Source organism: Parambassis ranga, chromosome 21 (genome assembly GCF_900634625.1).
Source record: "Parambassis ranga chromosome 21, fParRan2.1, whole genome shotgun sequence".
NCBI classification, from domain to species: Eukaryota; Metazoa; Chordata; class Actinopteri; family Ambassidae; genus Parambassis; species Parambassis ranga.
In genome coordinates, this window is record NC_041041.1 from 10500488 (window position 1) to 10520616 (window position 20129).

Genomic DNA, 20129 nt, shown 5'->3' on the forward strand with positions numbered 1-20129 from the left:
CTTTATTGTTTCAATTTAAAAATGTAATCCATATTTTTAACACATTATAATTTTATATAATAATAATTTAGAAATAAACATATTTTGACATACAAACAAAGAAACAATTACATTTTTCAACGTCGTTGATGTGGTGTCGTCATCTTTTTGCGACTGCTCCTTCAGTTCTCCAGGAAGCAAAATTTAGAGGTAAACAAATGTCGTTTTTTTCGATTTAAAAGTCATATCTCGTGTACATGTACTTGTTTCGTATCACGTTAATTTAAGTATTAGGGAATTACGAAAGGTATACTTGTTTAAAGTGTCAGTGTAGCTGCACGGTTAACATTAGCCAGTTAGCCGTAGTGTTCACAACAATTCAGTTGTTTGTAGCGATTCTATCTGCAAATTAATTGTTTGGCATCTTCTGGTTGCCTTTAATTGATTTCAGGGAAGCTTAGCACTGCAAGGAAGAAGACACAACTATGTCCGGAAGCTATTACTTTGTCATGGTTGGTCATCATGACAACCCTGTGTTTGAGATGGAGTTCTTGCCGGCTGGGAAGCCTGAATCAAAGGTAACAATTTAATCACACCAATACTGACCATAACACGCCTTTTAACTTGTCAAGTTACAGATCCAAAGCCATACAGTGGTAGATGCATATTGATGAGTAGTGTTATTTAAACTGCTACAGATTTGATGACAATCTACCACATATTCACTTTTGTAGTGGTACAAGGCCTTTACATTTATTGTGTGAGAAACTACCATGCCTGTTAATTTCTTACCTTGTTTAATATAAATGTGTTTTGTTGACCACAGGATGATCATCGTCACCTGAACCAGTTTATTGCACATGCTGCCCTGGATTTGGTGGATGAAAACATGTGGCTGTCCAACAGCATGTACTTAAAAACTGTGGACAAGTTCAATGAGTGGTTCGTTTCTGCCTTTGTGACTGCAGGACATATCCTTTTTTCTATTTCATTTGTCTTCAACATGCCTTATGAACTGATTTATCTGCTTACTTATATTCTGTCAGTTTAATGACAAGACTTTATTTTCTTTAATTATTCGCCATACATATAAGATTCATCATGCTGCATGATGTGCGACAAGAAGATGGAATCAAAAACTTCTTTAATGACGTGTATGATTTATACATTAAGGTGAGTAATCTTCCATATTATTATAAAAACATTTGGTCTACTTTAGCATTTGAACTGAATCATGTCTTCTGTCTTCCAGTTTGCAATGAATCCATTCTATGAAATCAATGCACCAATTCGCTCAACGGCTTTTGAGAGGAAAGTCCAGTTTCTTGGGAAGAAACATCTTCTCAGCTGATCACTTAACACAAGCATTTGAAAACAGCTTGCTTATTTGTTGTACATATAACACTTGTTTGATGTTTGTCTTTTCCTATTTTACAAAATATTAAATATATCCAACACATGGATTTATGAAATGTTTTGTTGTCTTGTGTTTTCTACTTTGTTGTGTGAGTGGACTGTGTTCTTTCCAATGAATAAAACCTCCAGTATAAACAGACACAACCTAATGTACTTTGTTATCTCACAGTTTATGAGTTATATTATTGCAGTGGGAGGAAGGTACAGTGGAGTCACTGTGAAGAATCAGTCCAGAAAGTTGAATAAATAGACTTATCAACAGGCTTCAAAACATGCTTAAGAGACAAATCTCCAGGGGTTTATTGATCTTTAAGCATACCAGTAGTACAACTTTGGAATTAATTCTGCATGAAAACATGTTAAGGTAAATAGATGGCTTGCTATTGTGAATATTAAGGTGTGGGGAAATACCTTCCAATGTAATTATTAAAAAATGTTAATAGAGTGCCTTAAAGATCAAAAACAATGAACCCAGCAATGAAGAAAAACTACTTCATTAAAGAAATACTCTTCTTACAGTTTTAGTGATTTCTAGGTAAAAACAGCTTACAAAATACAAAAAGTTTCCAGAAACTTAAATTTACAATATGCCATGCATGTTATGATTGCCTTAGTCTTTATCTGGTTGGAAACTTTTATCTGTCAGCGCTTCCAGCATATAACCATAACTCATAATTCATGATGCAGAATATGCATGAATAGGACTTAAAGGGGCAGTAATCACAAGATTTAATCAGTTGTTGTGACTTAGCTACTTTATAATTTTCAGAAATAATGTTATTGGGACGTTCTAATTATTCGTTTATCACCAATCTGTGATCTGCACTAACACATTTGGGAGGAAAACTTAGATAGCGTCTATAATACCCCAATATAATATCTGCAACTCCTATTACACATTAAAACACAAGAGTCTATAATTCACCTTATGACAGAATGAAAAATGTAACCCTTTGAAAGTCTTGGCCGACAGCATAGTTTATTTTATCTCATTTTAAGGCCTGACTTTCTAAATGTGGCAGAGTTGAGTCAATGGTTTGGAGCTTTCATGTTTATCTGTAATTAGACAACAATGAATTTAGTGTTTTTCCTCCAAGTATTTGCATCAAACTTACAACAGTAAAACAAATCACAAAGGCAGTAGCATAATTTGTTTAAATAAGATGTTACTACAGCATTGCACATGTACAGCCGTATCACATAACAGGCATGACAGCAAATGTTAGTGACAACTACTTGATGTTATGAACAGCAAGTGGCAGCAGAGCGAGGCTTTCTGTGGAGCTTCACTGTGTCCGTAGGGATCAGGTGGTCCGTTCTTTCTTCCATTGCTAATACTCTACGAACAGCCTCCTCAAAGGCCACTGCAACATTGGTGGCATCCTTGGCACTGGTCTCATAGTAGGGATAGTCCCCATTCTCCTGGCACCATTGTTGAGCCTCCTCAGAAGACACCTGCCTCTCTGTCACATCCACTTTGTTGCCCAAGACCACAAATGGAAACTTCTCTGGCTCCTTTACATCTGCGTAGTAGATGAACTCCTTCTTCCAGTTGCCCAAGTTGAGGAAACTCTGGTTGTCATCTACACTGAAGGTGAGCAGGCAGCAATCAGAGCCACGATAGAAAGGAGTCCTCAGGCTCCGGAAACGCTCCTGACCAGCAGTGTCCCAGATCTGTAGGGTAACCTGACGGCCATCTACCTCCAGGTCCTTGTTGAGGAACTCGACACCGATGGTATGGAAAAGATGTGCATCGAACTTGTTGGTGACGTAACGATTCATAATGGAGCTCTTCCCCACACCACCATCCCCCAGCAAAATGACTTTCAGCAGAGATGTCTTGGTTGTCATGGCTATTCACTTCAGATGAACAACTTTAAAATAATTTACCTGACAGAAAGAGGCATGTATTAAGTATATATAGGTGCACCACCATAATAACATATTGAAATGAAAAGAAGTGTGGTGTATGCTTTGTGTCTTACCCCTAAATGATTTTTGACCTCCTCCACTTGCCCAGATCATGTGCTGTAAACCCCAGTGCTTGGTCACATGCTTATTTGTAAAATGTTGATATATGCAGCCATGCATGTAACGTTCAATCAGCTGTAACACAGTGATAAGCAGTTTTTGTATTAATAGCTGTTACAGGACAGGAGTTACAGTGGCGAAGCTCAACTGCAATAAAACATGACCTGCACACGTACAAAACGTTCGCTTAATATAAAACACTTTGAAATGGAACACAGCTTTAGATTAAGCTACATTAAGGATGCGACTAGCAATCTGTATCTGCCAGCTAGATGTTAGCTCAGCTAGGCTAACATGAGAAGGAAAACAAGAAAACAGCTGGGAGTTAGGTTAAGGCTGTACCCTGAAATTAGCTAGCTCGGGTTTACATAAAGGTAGCGTAAGTACCGTACCTTATGGTCTGGGTCAGGCAGCTGTTGAGTCAAATGCAGATAATCAACGGAATACGTGAAATAGTATTAATGCATTTGTTTGACAGCTTGTAGCTTTGGCGTGGCTCGCGATAACGTCAGGTCGCACCGTTTCCTGGTAAACCCCGACGGACGGTGCTAACACGGCTAGCTGCTAGCGAGCTAACGATAGCTACACTGACACACTCGGATCATGTGATCTTTTCAACCACACAACGAGTGTAAGGGTATCGGCTCAGGCCCTCGGGACTTATACTTATGGTAATAATACAAGTGAAATATAGTTATTAGTAAAGGTACACATCAGACAACAATGCGGCGTTTAGGGTTTGTTATCCGGGTGGTTATAGCTAGCTTTTAGCCACTGCACCGGTAAGAGTCAAGCTTGTCAATTGCTACATCTTTGTATTACTCATGCACCACCACCAGGGAGTGACATTAAGCTGTTTGTCTTCATGGAGGTAGGTGTGTGTCCTACTGGAGCTATCCAAATTGTTGCATTTTAACCAGGTTTGTGCTGAAATGCCTGCCGAAGGTATGAAATTATTCTGGGATTTCTGAGCTACATAGCAATTATACACACCGTAACACCAAAGCGCCACTAGTTAGGGCAGTTATTGAAAGTTAAACAAATTTTAAATGTAACACTAATGGGTAAGCAGCAAATACAGTGAGTAGCTGAGTTAAGTACTGTATAGCAACAAAAACAATAAGCCCCAGGCTAGGTAGTCAAGGAAACAATCCTTTATAGTCCACTATGTTATGACAAGATTCTCTCACTTGCAGTGGTATGTGATAAAATGTCAGCTCTGGTATTCATAAATTTATGGTTCTGTTGCGGTGTCTATTCCATGGTCTACACACCTCATTAAATTCCTGCCCAGTTTACAGAAACTTGCAAAAGCCTACATGATCAAACTTCACCATGTAGGTATAGTCTTACATCCAACGAAAACAATGAACAGAGGCAGAGTTAGAAAAAAAAACAGATTTAATGTAATAATACAGTATAACTTGAAAGCAAATTTTACAGCATTTATGCACCATTACTTGTTATAATTAAACTAAACAGCCTTCAAAGAAGTTGCTCATGTAATACTCATAGGCTTTATAAGCTAGAACCTAAGAATTCACATTACATGTTGTAGATTATTTTTAGTTATCTTCAGCAATGCACTTTCACATACACAACAAAGGACTAAAGCACAATACTATTACACCATACAAAGTTAGCATTTCCACCTATTCCTGAGATCAGAGGTATCTGCACTGTGTGAGATCGTGTATAAGATATTACAGAACATAGCAGGATGTATTGATTGTACATATTCCTTCCTTTAGACTTTGTGGATGAGCGACTCCACGGGGAAGAATGGTTGATCCAAGGTGGAGATTTTTTTTTAAAAGACAGGACTGTCATCTTCTTGACAGGGCCCTGAGGTCAGCACAACATTGTCCAACCCAATCTCGCCACCAAGACCTTTCCCACGTTGAGCTTCAAAGATTACCTGAAACACAATCAGTGGGGTCAGTGAATTTTGGTTTTTAGTATTCAGCAGTTAGTGAATAATGTAGGGCATATCTTTTGATGTCTTTATTTGTGTTTTAAACTTTAAACTTGACTCGTGACTCACAGACTCTGGTGCCTCTTCCCTCCAGGCCACAGTGAGAAGCTCCGTCTGCCAGCCCTGACCCCTGCTTTGGCTCTGCTCCCATATTGGGTAAGCAATGTTATCCAGCATTACCCTGAGTGAGCCCACATTATGACCCACCACACGGTAGTCAAAAGTGAGGCAGAAGCTGCCCTGCTGAGTGCGGTCACTGAGAAGCAGCTTCAGCTTGGCCACATCCTCTTGTTCCCCTAGAAGTCCACTCAAGGCCATGTAGTACTCCTCACCTGAGAGAGTGTGTGTAGCACATTTAAGTCACTGAATTATTAAACTGAGTGCATCTTATGGTGCACATCCATTATTTTGTTACCATTGTCATGGTAGGCCACACTCCAGTCCATGTCATCGGACTTGTCTTGGACCCATTCACATGCTCCCTGATCAAAGTTGCAATCCATAAGATATTCTAGTTGAGAAAAATGACAGAATAGCATTTATAAAATTGGCAAAACAGACAACAGTGGCACATAAACATGTATTTTATTACTGTACCTTCCTGGACAGGTGCTACTTGGATTTCTTGGACTTCTGTGGATGGGCCAAACACTGACTCAAAGTCCTCTGATACTGTTTGGAGGAAGGAGAAATCTGTTGAATGCATGGATTTCAGCTAAATATAAAACTGTGTCTAAGACATTACTAAAAAAGGTTTTAAGGTAATGCAGCGAAGAGGTTTTACATGATGTAACAAAAGCTAGGAAGGGGCTTTTAACCAACAGGTGTAGACCTGCCCTGTTGTCACTCAGGTCTTGAAATGGAGCTACAACTTTAGGATATAACCCCCCCAAGCATTTTAAAGCTCTTTCAGCAAATCACCCCCCTGAAAAGCAGCCTCCAACATGCAGACGAGTGACAGCTGGGGTTATTGAACCTGCTCAGCCAGATGGGCTAGTGTTAGAGGGGTCTCGAGTGCTGATGACAGACGTTCCTACAAGGAGTCAAGTCTGTTTGCACAACAGCTGTTTTGGGGAAAACATAATAAAAGGCTTGCAGGCTTTGTAAACCCTCCTCCTGGGAGATGGGAAGCAGACCCAGGATGAGTTGTGTCCCTGGGCTCTTACATGCCAACCTGAGTAAAATTCCTCCCTGGAGGTGATGGATGTCTTGGGGCCTGTCTCCTCTTGCTATCAGAGTGCTTAGGCAGACTCTGATGTTTCCATAAAGGCTGAGATTAGTGGTGAAAGCTCAAACCTCATTTGTAGGGTTTCTCAGTGAGATCCACAAGATAAGATAAGATAAGATAAGATAAGATTTACTAAAAGAGTTAGAAGAATTGTGTATTTGGCTAGTGTCTAATAGCATGCTACATTTTGTCATAGGCTTAATCTATAGCTGCCCTATTATAATTGTGTTCAGTTGCTGTGTAGACATTAGAGACAAATCTTTGTACTGAAGAGTCACACTGAGTTTGTTTAGTCTGATTTTGGATGCTAAATATACTGTGGACCACCCAGAATATGAATATCATGCAAGGCAGCCAAGCAAAAAAAAAAAAAGACACTCACCGAAAACATCTCCTCTTGGGTTGAGCTGGTTGTCTTCCTCTTCTTCTTCTTCCTCCTCCTCTTTTTCTGGAAACACCCTAGCTTGTTTCTCGGTCTGGCCGCCTATATAGACGTCTCCATCATAGTCAAAAGGTTGCTGGCGTACAGAAGGCGGCGGCGTTGCGGCCGGTTCAGGGATAATGTTTTTGATATCCTCATTGCTCAGTTTACCTCCCAGAATAGCCGGCTTCACTTGGGAGTCTGGGATGGCTGCAGGACAGGAAAAGGAATCAGAATTGGACATATGGATTTGCAGTCATAAGTAGTAAGGGTTTTACCAGGAGTCATATTTGTTTGTTGGATATTGTTTCATGGATATTGCAGCTGCGGCTCTTGTTAATTATGTCCTTGAAGCTACTTACCAGTTTATAGGTAAAATGCTTTCCACTCTGTCAGAACTATAACAATGAACATGCTATGACAACAAATAGGATTATCCTATTCCATGCAGATGCATTCATTCCACATAAATGCACAAGCGTTTTTATCACAAACATCTTATGTACAAAAGGTCATGCTGAGGATTTCCAGTTGCTGTAGACATACAACATTTTCAGCCTTGAGCAAGGAAGGGGACTAAGGGAAGCTTTCAGGAAGGAAAGATTGATGGGGTTGCAAGGCAGAAAGAGGACAGCTGAAGCTGGATTCCACGCACTCTCACCATTGAGGGAATCATCTGCACTGCCTTTGTCTCCATCCCATGACCTCTGATAAAATGGCTTGACTACAAAAAATAAAGGCATCTTCATTTACGCTGTTCACCTGTTGTCATCTGGGCCTGGTTCAAGAAGGACAACGCTACTTTCCTTTCATTTCTACATTCTTTTTCAGATGACTGGCTACAATGCAGCCATATTTACACAGGTGTGATTTCAATCTGTGCCTCCTTCCTCCTGCTAACATCTGTACAGAGGAGTGGAGTCGGGAAGCACGGAACTGTCAGTGCCAGGAGTGCAGTTTGCTGATGTTTGACGAGTCCAAATGAAATATGTGGCTGTAAAACCTAACCAGACTTATATGACTGACCCTCATCTGGGAAAGGCTTTAGACATGTGTTATTGGAATCTAAACATGAATGCCTTTATTTGAGGAGTACACATTAAAGGGCACTCCTAAAAATTAATTGATTACTAATAATTCTGTGTAACGGACCATTGATCTTACCGGAGCATTCAAAGCCATTGCCTCTGAAGCCAGGCTTGCACCTGCACTTGTAGGATCCTTGATTGTTCAGACAGTAAGCATGGTGGCTGCACTTGTGGGTTCCAGCTGCACACTCATCAATGTCTGCAATAGGAGGGAGACTGTTTGTACCCTTTGTAGTAAAATTGTACAATTGTAGATTTCTAAACATCTGGAAACGGGTATACCTTACCTACGCAGTCATATTTGCCATCAACGTATTTCAAATCGTAGCCATCCTGGCACTTGCAAAAGTAGCTGCCAAAAGTGTTCACACATTGTCTGTTGTATGGGCAGAGGTTCTTCCCAGTTACACATTCGTCAATATCTGAAACAATAACAGGAGGAGAATTGTAGCTAAATGATTTTACATTTATTAGGTTTATTTTATTTATTCTGATAAAAGTCACCATAAACATGTTACTCTCTTTTGCATTGCAGGTTTTGCAAGTTCACATGCAATCCCACCACAGAATAAACAGAACAGCATAGATTCTTCCAGTAACTCCCATGGTAAACTACTAGCTCTTCTTTTTCATCTCTTACCATCCTGGTGATTATAAATATAATCTCTCACTGGGTTGCTACTAACCTCCATTGCTAATTTGTGTTTGATGTGGTGCCCATGAGACAGGTGGGAAGCAGTGAGTGTGGGAAATGAGCTAATGATATTGTTGCGAACACAATGAAGTACTTAATGCAGGATGTACGGTACTGTGCCAAATAGTCTTCCTGCGGTTGAGTCAATAATTTAATAAATAAATTGTGCATTTTCATTCAAGCATATAATTATGTTATTATACTTGTTTCTATTTAGGGTTAGTGACTGAAAGTCTGGGCCTGCAGCCAGTTTGGGGTCCACTGTATCTGGTGCATAGTCTTTGTTGGTAATTACATGTTAATACAATAGATATATAGTATATCTGTGTCATCGGGTTCATCTTTTGTACAGTCATCTATGGAAATTTGCCTTTTGGTACATTAAAAGTAAATACATACTTTAGTTATAGATCTATTTTTTTAGTGTATTGAATTTAGTGGATGTGCTGAAATTTAATGCTCTAGAACCAGCATATTACTTCCCCTCTTGGATCATGTTGGGCTGGCTCATTCATAGCGCAAACAGTTTTGTGGAAAAAGAAATATAATTTAATTGCATCTATCTAAAATAAGAAGCAACCAAAAGACACGCAATACAATTCTTGCTGTTTCTTTTCAATGTATAAAATCTGATCAATTGTGTGATCATTTACTGTGTACAATCTGCTGTTATGAGAGTGTGGCTGCTCACCTACACAAGTTCTCTCATCTTGCCCCAGTTGCAGACCTGCAGATGGGCAGAGGCATCGAATTTCCCCCTGTACTTCCTCACAGCCATACTGACAGTGGGCAAGAGAGCATGTCCTGGAATCTACAAGCAGGAACACAAGTAACTCTCATTATCAGATTATTTTCTGTTTTTCCACTCAGATTATGTTGCGAGGACAGTCAGACTCACTGGCACAAGATCCATCAGGCATTAAAGTGTATCCGTTGAGACAGTAGCACTTGTAGCTCCCATAGGTGTTCATGCAGCGATGCTCACAAGGACGAGGTTTCAAACCACACTCATTCAGATCTAGAAAGAAGAATGATCTCTGAACTATTTCTTTTCTAAAAATCAGAAATGTAAGTTAAAACAATCTTTTTCTCTTGTTCCCATTATGACGGATGGTTTTCCAGACCCTGACTTTTAAGTACCCACCTTGATTACACGTCTTTCCAGTGTATCCTGGGAAACACTTGCATTTGTTGGGGCCAACGCACTCTCCATGCTTGCATCCGTGCTCACACTGAGCTGGTAAAACATTTAGCATGAAGAGAATACCACGAAAATATTAGTTGTGGAGAGTGATGGACTGTAGTCAAACCACACGTTTCTATCATGCAGGCATGGTTTTTAAATCTAGACTGTAATTTCCCCCCACAACATTCTGGGTTAGGAAAATATCTATCATGAAAAGAATATCACTGTGGCAGTAAACTTAATTTATTTCTTTTGTGTAAAAAAACATGAATCGAGGCTTTTCTTACCCTCACATTGCCCTTTACTGTTTTTCATCCAGCCATAGCAACACTCCAGTCTCCTGCCATAGCGACACACACCTGGTTGGCTTCCAGTAAGGACTTGTCGGTAGTGCCTTCAGAGAGTGGGGTAGAAGGTAAGATGTGTGATTTGCTTCTCTCTCTTTTTTTTTAACCCACTCTGGCTACAGCATAGAACATGTAAAGGTACATTTGGCCTTTAAACAAAATTACAAATTCAGGTTATTAGAAATTCATGTTTATTAAAAACAACAAATCCAGACACGCTTTACGCTCTCCCAAATCAAGCCTTTCAGGCATCCATTTTTAATTATGGCCCAAACACAAACAGCTTAAATAAAGTGTCTGCTCAGGCTCCCTTAGTGATAGAAGTTGGGCTCCCTGTGGAGCAACAGCCAGCTGACAGGATGTAGGCTACAGATGAGAAAAACACACTAATCAGACACATCCCCTGTTGCACAGGGATACCTCATGCGCCGCCTTTCTTTTTTTAACTGTATGTTTTGATCTTTGTCTGAGTTTCTGAAGTTATTTTCAGACGTAGTCTGCATTTCACTCAAAATAACCGAGAGCCATAGAGATTACATTGCATATACATATTTTTAACCTGTTAATTAAATTTGCATTTTTCTGTAATGGGCCATTCATCATTATATGTAACTAAATGTAACAAGCATTGGACACACTCAAACCTATCTGTCATTTTTAGCATCATTATCTTTTATATCCCAGATGTTTAGGTGTCACTGAAGGTAGCATCCTAAAAGCAGCTTGGGCTCCACATGGACTGGAGGAATCTGAGACTTGATAGAAATCAACCAGAATAGCCTTCAGAAGTGGGGCTCCTAACTGTGACAGGTGCTCCATGGTTATTAACAGTTGCTGTGCCGCATTTAGATGTCCCACTCTCTGTTAGCAAGGGCAGCAGTGTGTACATACCAGCAAAACAACTGTTTATCCTGTAAAAGATTTAAAGCACATAATTCAGTGCAAAATACAGGGGTTCATGGTACTCCATTCTAAATCATGGTATGTAAAGAAACTTGCAGTTAAAGAGTTAGTTATTTCTAAAGGAAGGGCCAAATTGTATACAATTCTATGTTTTATGCATCCAGGCTCCCTGCAGAAATCACACAGTACTTGAACATCTTTTTGACTCCTCTTTACTGAGTAAACATCCAAGGAAAGTTTCCACCTGCTGGAGATCTAAGGGAAGAAACACACTACACATCATCTCATGCTCTATTGCTCTACTTGATTGACTTACCTGTGGGCTTCTGAACTCCCAGTAGAGATGTAGATGAGGAGAAAAAGCGCACCCACCAAAGTAAACGGCTGCATGTCTTGTCTATCACCGAGAGCAGCCGTGGTGCTTTGTCTCCCACAGGGGCTGACTTTGGTTGCCGTGAGTTCTGACTAGTCCTCCAACGGGCTTACGCTCACTAAACTGCTTAGACAGAAACAAGTCTCAGTTGATCCTTAACACAAGGCACGCTGGATTTCATGGATTTCCAGAACACAAAGCAAAAGTCTCCTCCAAGGGGGGGAAAATGAACTCCCTCACACTGTTTCAATGCTGTAACTAGACTCTGGGTCCCATAATTTGCTTCTCCTTCTTCCTCTGTGAAATTCCAGAGGTGGGTTGACACTTTGTGAAATGACACTGAGACGGATAGGTGGCGACTTCAGGAGGTAGGAGTGGGTTTGTAAGGGGGGTGGGGAGTAAGTTTAGGGGTTCTCCTCTCTTCACTCAAACACAGGACTACATTAAACCTTTTCTTGTGGATCACCAGTAGAAAGATTATACTTGTTAACAACTGCTTTTTCTGCAGTAACATTAACCTCTCAGTGCTTTTTCTTTGCTTTATTTTTTTTTAAATAATTACCTGAATCAGCTAATTGTGGATCTCAGACATGCATAGGCCTGTCATTAGCAGCTGCAGTGCTCTTTGATGTCTTCCTCACAGGTAGCACATAAAGTGTTCCTCTCTCACACATGTTTATTCCAAGTTCAGCCATAAAAGTGTTTCATGAGCTTGCACACTTTCAAAGTCAGCTCCAACATCTGGTCCCGTGCTTCTGTTACATCAGAAATGAAGTGTGTCTGTCGGAGCTTCAGGGTTTGGTGTGTTGTTGAAGTGCCTCTCCTGTGTTGTACGTTTTTTTTTTTTGCTGTGGACTCGAAATCTGCATCTTTTACACATTATACACACATCTAGTCAGTGTCATACCACGTCAAGAGGCTTAACAAGATGGTTTTGAAATTGCAATGGAAATAGCTTTCAGATGAGAAGGAAGTTAGCAGTTAAACACTGTCATTGAACAATAGTAAAATGAATCTGAAATTATTAACCCACATGCAGCAATTTTTGTATGCTAAGACATGAGAATGCATGATAACTACAGCATGTGTGGTTGCAGGAAAATATTCAATTGTCACTCAAATATGCGGCAGTAAACCGTGGCAATGCTAGAATGTATGTTGTAGTGTATCAGTTAACGACGACCTCTTTTAATGTTTTATAGAGGCTCTGGTCATCACAGTTGAACACTTTTTCCTCCCTCTTTCTTTCTGCAGTTTTATATCTGTAACCAAACTGCCTTTCACAAGCTGAGTTGATTCCATGTGGTTTGACCATGTGGACCACCTACTTGTTTCCGCTGAGTACATTATAATTAATGTGTGTTTTAGAGTATGTGGCATGCCTTCTTTAAGAAGTTTGGTTTTTATTTTATTGTTTTAAGGCCTTAGACATTTTGACTTGTGGTAACAGGACAAACACTAGTCAAGCACTTTTCATACTAATAGCACTTGCTTTGTTAAATGTTAAAATCTTTATTTTTGAAGACAGAGAATGCTTATTTTGATGACAACTCTATGAATTAATTGTATTTGTTCAATCTGATACACAGAACTTTTACCACTGCTGAATCCTAGGAAGAGCTTTTGTGCTCCATGATAACACACACACAAACACACACAGACTCTTACACTCACACATTGCCATTTCCAGTTTGAAATGTGACTCTATATGACAGATATCTCAAGCATGTGGGTCATGCATACTATACATCAAAGCTGTTTCCTTGGTGTTGCTGCAGTGTGTGGGTGATACTGGTGTAGATGTTGGGTCAACCTGATGACAACAGCGCCCTCAGCTGTTCTAAACTAAGACCAGGCAAAAAGACAAGCTGTAATAAAGGTAGAAAATAAAAAAAATGCTTAATTTATAAAGATGTAAAGATTTTATGAAGTGTTGGCTTGGCATAGCTGTGTAATGATAAAGCTTGTAGCACAATATGTTGGGATACTGTCTTACACCATAACATACTTGTGCAGTAGGTTATTTGTAAAAAGGCTCTATAATTTGCATATAAGCAGCAAATAATTGAGGAGTTTTACCACACCTTACTGTTTAGAAAATGTAGTTGAATTTGCCCCAGAATTGATTTATTGTGTTGTTATGTTTTGCTGCCACCAGATGTCATCGTGTACATATATTTTGGTTTGACTGAAGGAAACTGCATCACATCCTGATTGAAAGTACATGAGAGTGTAGCAAATTAAAATAAGTGGCAACTAATGATTGGTCAGCAGTTTACTGAGCTGTTTCCTGTAACTCTTTTAATAACACATGCATCCAGGCAGTGTATGATTAGTTTCATAGTTTTTTGTGCTGATGATGATAGCTGTCTTTATTTATGTCTTTGTTCTGTTTCGTTTTAAAATTGGCCTCATAATAAGGCTGCAAGTGCCACAGGACTTTGTTGCAGCACTGAGTAACTATAACTTAGGTCTTTTTTAAAATGATGAATTGACAATACAGCTAAAACTTGCCATGACAGACATGTAACTCTCCTTCTTCTTGATACTTGTACCCTTTTGAGAAAATCAGTTCTTATGCGGGCACACATATTTATCCACTAAGAATCCCTCACTCTGGCTGATGATGGTATAATAAGCAAGGCATTTACTATAAAAGGAGAGACACTGCTGTTGAAGAGTTATTTTGAAAGTGATGTGTGTACATGACCACATCCTGCTTTGAGTGGGAGATGGCATGAACAATGAATGCACTGCAAACAATGCGAACTGCTGTGAAAATGGGCCACTGCAAGATAATGTGCTATGCTGTTTAAATACATTAGAGCAATGCTGTCTAGATTTGACCATAATTTATGTAACAGTCACATTTTAAAGGACTTTGTTCAACTGCGTAACACTTGGAAGTCCTGTTGTGTTTCACAGGAAGGGAGCTGTTACTTCCCCCTGCAATAACAGATGTGACCTTGACTGGGTGTGTGCAATTCTGATTGGAGTAGCTGTGATGCCAAAAGTTTGTGACAGACAGAGAACCAAACCATTGATTCAATGATAACTAACTGGTAATGAGTGCGCTTTTAATGCATGAAAGTAGAAACAGCACATCAAATTAGAAAATAAAACAACATTCATAGTGGCAAAGTCTCAATGTTGTACTGATAATTGGATTTTATGACCCTGTCCTCCTTTTGACCCACCAGAAACCTGCTGTAATTCACACACAGCAGCTCCTAAATGCAGGTGTTCCTCCCTGAATGCCTGCTGCTTACAATGATAGGCCACTGCTCCCACACACACACACAAAATGTGATAAGTGTGATGTGCAGGGTTTGGTCTCAGCTGGACACCTACTCTTATTAATAATTTAACAGTGGACACCGTTGTGACATGCTGTGAGAGTGGCTTGATGGGGGAAGCTCCAGACCTCTCATGAGGGTTGATATTGCTCAGCATTACTTATTAATGGGTAGTCAAAGACAGCACAGTAGAATATTAAGTGTGTTGCATGCTTTGATGATGATGTTTTATTGAGCTGTATCAGCTGTTTTGCTTGAGTTAATTGTCGGCTTTCTGGATTAGATGAGAAGACCAGCCGTTGTCTGCTGGTATAATGCTAAATGAATTAATAAGTAACTCCTTTATGGCAGATGCTGAATTAATCAAATATAACAAACCAGACACTGTAAACATATATAGACATATATACCATATACTATAATCCACAAATGTTGCATTGACTTCTGTTTCTTTAAACCTGTGGTTACTTGATGGGGAACTTCCCCCTGTACTTCCTGCCATGTGACATTATCTTAATTCATATCAGTTTTAAGCAATCTATTCACCTTTTGTGTAGATACCTTTTTTGACTTAAGGTAGAAGGAAATTCAGATCTCAGACATTGCATCTGCAAGTCATCTCTCTCAGTGATTATGCAGAATGTTGAATTTTAATAACTGTTGTGGTGTGTCTGTTTAGGGTAACTGGAAATTGCAAGTCAGCACTCATCCCGCCCTGCTCACCTGATTCGGCACTCACTACCACACCCACCTAGAACTCAATCTGTACTTTACATTGTGAAGTTTGTATCAAAGCTGTTGTTGTCCATGCAAGTTGTTTCCAGAGAAAGTTCTCCAGTGTGTAAAATGTCGTCTGAACTGCTTGTGGAGTCGCTGTCTGCTTCTTGTTGATAAAGTTACTGAAGCATTTTTTTTTCAGGAAAGCTTTAAAAAGTCTCACATAAATACTTTAAATTGTCTTTGTTGCCTTTTTTTAGTACATTTTGGGCATAAGAGAATTCCACAGCAGCTTCCACCCTTTTCACCTTTCTATTCTATAGACAGTCTAGTTTTTTGTCCATCTTTCCACCTGCAAATTTCACTTTATTGTTGTGTTACTGTGATAATGAAACCTCTTGTCAGGGCACCACAGATTTATACGCTGCATTTTCCTTTATTCTTTGATGTTGGTGCAGATTCAGTTTACCATTTAACCTTTTAAAGCAGCAAGACCTTGAAGGTCAGAGTTTAAAGCTGCTCTTTATTCCTCTGAACTTTAGCAGTTTGTGCCGTGTATAGTTACACAACTATGCAGCCTGAGAATAGAACCCACCTCACCTTAGTGCAGCAATCATCTAAACTGCATGCCTAACAGGATAGGACATGCTGCAGTATCACCTTTAACTCTTACTATGTCTGTGTTCAAGAACTCTCCACTATCCTAGTGATTGAAGGCTCCCAATAATAATGGTTGTTCTATTATTACAGATTTGTGTTGTTGTCAGTTAAAGTCTACAAAAATGAAAACATCCACATTTCATTTCCTGTTTCTCTAGTTAGGAGATCTGTAGCTATTGCTGCAGGCATGCACCAAATACAAGGACAATAAATATCCAGACATGGTATTTCATACTGTATTATCATAGGGGGCTATATAACATGTATTCATTTATACATATCCCATACATGAGGACATTTGTAAACTAGCATGCACTGGTTTGTTTATTTTTAAATTTGGTGAAGTGAGTATAGCCTGTATATGTTGCTGCTCTGGTGCACAGCATGAAGTGGAAACAGCCCACAACAAAAGGAAGAGAGAAAATGTCATAAATAGCAGAAGCTGGATGTTACAGTTTAAAAACTCAAACCATGCTTTCACAATCGCACGCGCGCACACATATTCACAATAATTAAGGGAAGATAAAACCCGCTTTACTTGCCTTGTTTGACAACAATCAAACATGGGCATAGCGTGTAATAGATATAATGAGAGTGGCTGTAAGTCTTTATGAAGGATCCACATATAAACCTCTGCATTTGGCCAATAGCCTATACTGTACACCCAGTTTAGATCATAGTTTATATGACCAGGACTACAGGAGGACTGATCACTAAGCACATTCCTCAGGCAGTTTTCATCAAGCTGTCTAAATCCACCACCAGATGAGTTTCAGTTTAATTCTTATTCAAATAACAACATAAGCTGAGAGACAGCCAAAATTATAGCAAGGATTTGAAGAAGACTCATATTTGCAGAAAATGATTTTCAATAGGAAGCAGAAATTGCATACTTGTCAGTTATAAAGTGCAACAATGCTCTGCTGTAGGACATTAGAAATACTCACAGCATCATCAGTTCTTTAAATATACAAACAGCAGCAGCAAAGTGTCACATCTTATGCGTATGATGTGGTCAGCACATTGTGTTCTGTACCACTGCACGTAATCTTCAGTATACGTCTGTATGCATGCTTCTTTTTTTAAAACCGTATGTGAACATAGTATTAGACTTCCCTGAACAGCTGTTTAACACATGTGAAACTTACATACGGGCACATTTTTGATGTTATGGATACTACTATACAAGACTATCACAGCATGGTCTGCTCTGTCAATATAACAGTGGAATTTTGCTTCTACAGTATAGTGCTGCAGCTCTTTAACCACATCCTGTTATACACCTTTGAAACTTCAGACAAATTCAGACACAGCTTGAACCTACAGCCTAGTTAGGCTGTAGAAAAATAAAAATCAAATTGTCAGCCTCAAAAATATTAAGTACCATCTTGGGGAAATGTTAATCCTGTGCTGACAGAGTAATTAGCAGTTGAGAAAGCCATACTGTATGTTACAGCACCATCATTCTGACTGTGTAAGAGGGAGAAGTTGAGACATGTGGAGCTTTGAGGATTTGTCAAGAGCATTATCTTACACTGGTGTGATGATCCACGCAAATAGAAAAAGGCTCAACTGTACAGCAATCGCTTTAGTACAGATTTATGTCCAATAATGGATACCTATCACAATGCAATCGATCATAATCTGAACTCTAGACAGGCAGACAGAGGCACCAAATTTTCTCTGGAAAAAAATTCACCTCACTTCATGTCACCTTTTTTTTTATCCTTTCTCAGTTTAAATGTGTGACTTTGACAAGGTATTAACCACATAAATGCATGTGGTAAACAAAGACCACAGAAGACACGTCTGTGCTGCAACTTGTCCATTTTCTCCCTCTGTTTCTGCCCCCAAACACTCATTTCCACAACTGACATCACATGATTACTGCCAGACAAACTTAACCTTCCCCTTTAAAGACATGCAAACTAGCACCTCACTTCACACTCCCTCCTCTCACTTCCTGCCTCGGATGAAAACAGCTTTTATCTGGCAAAGATTACTGTTATCAAACTATCTTAAACCTCACCTTGTCTTTGGCTTACTCCATCTGTACCACTAAAGTTTATTCCTGCTTGTTCATACACATATAATATACTATGAGAGTATTGGTAGTAAAGACAGGCATTTCGGCTACCAAGCTCACAGCTGGCGTGCTACTGTGCGCACCAGGGTGACTCTCTCTTGCAGCTGTAAGGTTGCATGCACATGTCACATTGAATCACATATAAACTCTGCACTCAAGACACATCTGCCTAGTTAATCACATATCTAGTCTGGCAAGCTAAAGAAGTAGCAAGCACTTTGTAAAGGTTATTTTTAGGATGTATTTAACTCAGCCCATTAAAAAAATCAGAGTAATTTAGCCAAATCTGTGTAATTTAGTCATTATAATTATCATGTATTTAAGACGTTACTTCAACAGCAATCTAGATTGTTGATGTTTGTTTGTGTTATGTAGATGTAGATACCCTAAAAGCCTAAAAGCAGTGTTTCAAACATAGGCAACTGCAGGTATTAATATACTTCCTGTTCCTTTTTGTCAGTGCAGTTTGATGGTGTTGCTAAGAGGCTGTCATGATTTTCTAGACATCTGTTTGGCTTATGCCATGTTAAGGCATTAAAAGTAAAGACAGGGCACTTTACTTTTTGCTTTTACTTATAGCAAAGATTCTTTGTGACTGTGGCTGTATGTTTTTGGTTTTTCATTTAAGATGGCATGATTCTGTTCATTCTGTCTATTCATATACTTTAGTTTGGGAGTCTTTATGTTTTATCTACTGACCTGCATGCATCCCATTACATGGTGTTCTCGGGGACAGGTAAAACAAGCTACCTACGTTCTCTGCTGAGAAGGAATTTCTACTTCGATACTTTAACAAGCCATAAAGCCTCCAGACAAAACGAAACAGGTTGAGCAGCTTGTCTTCTATATTTATTCTATTTTTTAATAATCGACAGATCCTTTTTTATTCTAGACGTTCTAATCGAAATGTGCCCAATGACACATAGCCGTCTCAATATCTTTGATAATTGATTAGTTTGTTAGAACTCTGCAGCAGATATCTCGTTTCTTTGTCACATTGGTGATCTCATGCTTTCTTTGTCACACATAAGAACCACTATGGTGTGTCATTGGCTCAGCCAGCTCACACCCTCAGCTTTTGTGTCCACCTTTCACACAATGGGAGAACTGCTTTTTCCCACCATGGGCATGAAAAAGAAGACAAAGATGAATTGTCCTTTCCTTGCACTCTGCGTTAAGAGCATAAAGAGGCAGTTGAATGGACATTTTTGTCCCAGCTTCTTATATTTATGGTGAAAATGAAACAGTTGTAGTGGGTGCACATTTAAATTATACAAAAATGGTTTAGTACAAAAAGTATACTGATATAGAAACAGCCATTATATCCACTAAATTTCTTAGGAAAAGAGTTAATGCTACCGAAAAACCATCTGAAAATTGATCCATTCCTATATCTGTGCTAATGTACACTAATGTAAGCCCCACTGTTCACATGCTGACAACAGTAGGCCTTTCCTTTTACATACAGAATTTCTTTCTGCTGCCATGGAAACACAGCAAGAAAGATGACTGGGTATTCATAGTTTTAGGCTTAACAAGGGGAAATGGCACAGACACAGAGATGAGCTTCACCGTGTTGCTGCAAACAGCTGTGAGATCCTGTCACTTCCTCTCACATGTAAAAAAATAATAACCTGTAGGAACAAGCCTTGTTTTTCCCCTGTAGCATTTCCTGCTTAACAAAAAAAGACTTTGTATTAGGCGATGGTATATTGATTTTCTGGTTTTT

The 20129-nt window shown here is 39.3% G+C and overlaps 3 protein-coding genes and 1 long non-coding RNA gene across 5 annotated transcripts; 2 read left to right on the forward strand and 2 right to left on the reverse strand.

Moving 5' to 3' along the window:
* The first annotated feature begins 132 nt into the window (after window positions 1-132).
* Window positions 133-1453, forward strand: trappc2 (trafficking protein particle complex subunit 2). Its single transcript, XM_028393797.1, has 5 exons — window positions 133-189; window positions 431-557; window positions 806-950; window positions 1067-1152; window positions 1232-1453. The coding sequence occupies exons 2-5, from the start codon at window positions 465-467 to the stop codon at window positions 1328-1330; spliced, it is 423 nt and encodes a 140-aa protein (XP_028249598.1). The 5' UTR covers window positions 133-189; window positions 431-464; the 3' UTR covers window positions 1331-1453.
* Window positions 1454-2357: 904 nt separating this feature from the next.
* rab9a (RAB9A, member RAS oncogene family) lies at window positions 2358-4225 on the reverse strand. The gene is made up of 3 exons (XM_028393785.1): window positions 3819-4225; window positions 3381-3501; window positions 2358-3285 (listed from the first exon to the last, which is right to left on the reverse strand). Exon 3 carries the CDS (start codon window positions 3244-3246, stop codon window positions 2638-2640), a length of 609 nt encoding a protein of 202 aa, XP_028249586.1. The 5' UTR covers window positions 3247-3285; window positions 3381-3501; window positions 3819-4225; the 3' UTR covers window positions 2358-2637.
* Window positions 3994-10424, forward strand: LOC114426401 (uncharacterized). The gene is made up of 6 exons (XR_003669355.1): window positions 3994-4097; window positions 5178-5363; window positions 5496-5557; window positions 8674-8745; window positions 9552-9661; window positions 10338-10424. It is a non-coding gene; the product is annotated as an uncharacterized LOC114426401 (long non-coding RNA).
* egfl6 (EGF-like-domain, multiple 6) lies at window positions 5197-11935 on the reverse strand. Of its 2 annotated transcripts, XM_028393783.1 has the most exons (13): window positions 11585-11935; window positions 10306-10412; window positions 9977-10069; window positions 9731-9850; window positions 9524-9643; window positions 8426-8560; window positions 8215-8337; window positions 7712-7774; window positions 7012-7260; window positions 5999-6073; window positions 5817-5912; window positions 5471-5733; window positions 5197-5344 (listed from the first exon to the last, which is right to left on the reverse strand). In XM_028393783.1, the coding sequence occupies exons 1-13, from the start codon at window positions 11656-11658 to the stop codon at window positions 5237-5239; spliced, it is 1626 nt and encodes a 541-aa protein (XP_028249584.1). In that variant the 5' UTR covers window positions 11659-11935; the 3' UTR covers window positions 5197-5236. The 2 variants fall into 2 exon arrangements, with proteins under 2 accessions (XP_028249584.1, XP_028249585.1); XM_028393784.1 differs by lacking the exon at window positions 7712-7774.
* Window positions 11936-20129: the final 8194 nt, after the last annotated feature.

Bases quoted from the DNA above. Each gene is read 5' to 3' on its own strand.
- trappc2 (XM_028393797.1), top strand. From the start codon at position 465: ATGTCCGGAAGCTATTACTTTGTCATGGTTGGTCATCATGACAACCCT. The intron at 558-805 runs GTAACAATTTAA...TGTTGACCACAG, and splicing joins CTGGGAAGCCTGAATCAAAG to GATGATCATCGTCACCTGAA. The intron at 1,153-1,231 runs GTGAGTAATCTT...TCTGTCTTCCAG, and splicing joins TGTATGATTTATACATTAAG to TTTGCAATGAATCCATTCTA.
- rab9a (XM_028393785.1), bottom strand. From the start codon at position 3,246: ATGACAACCAAGACATCTCTGCTGAAAGTCATTTTGCTGGGGGATGGT.
- egfl6 (XM_028393783.1), bottom strand. From the start codon at position 11,658: ATGCAGCCGTTTACTTTGGTGGGTGCGCTTTTTCTCCTCATCTACATC. The intron at 7,261-7,711 runs GTGAGAGTGCGT...CCTGTCCTGCAG, and splicing joins TGCAGATGATTCCCTCAATG to CCATCCCAGACTCCCAAGTG. The intron at 5,345-5,470 runs GTGAGTCACGAG...ATTGTGTTTCAG, and splicing joins GGGAAGAGGCACCAGAGTCT to GTAATCTTTGAAGCTCAACG.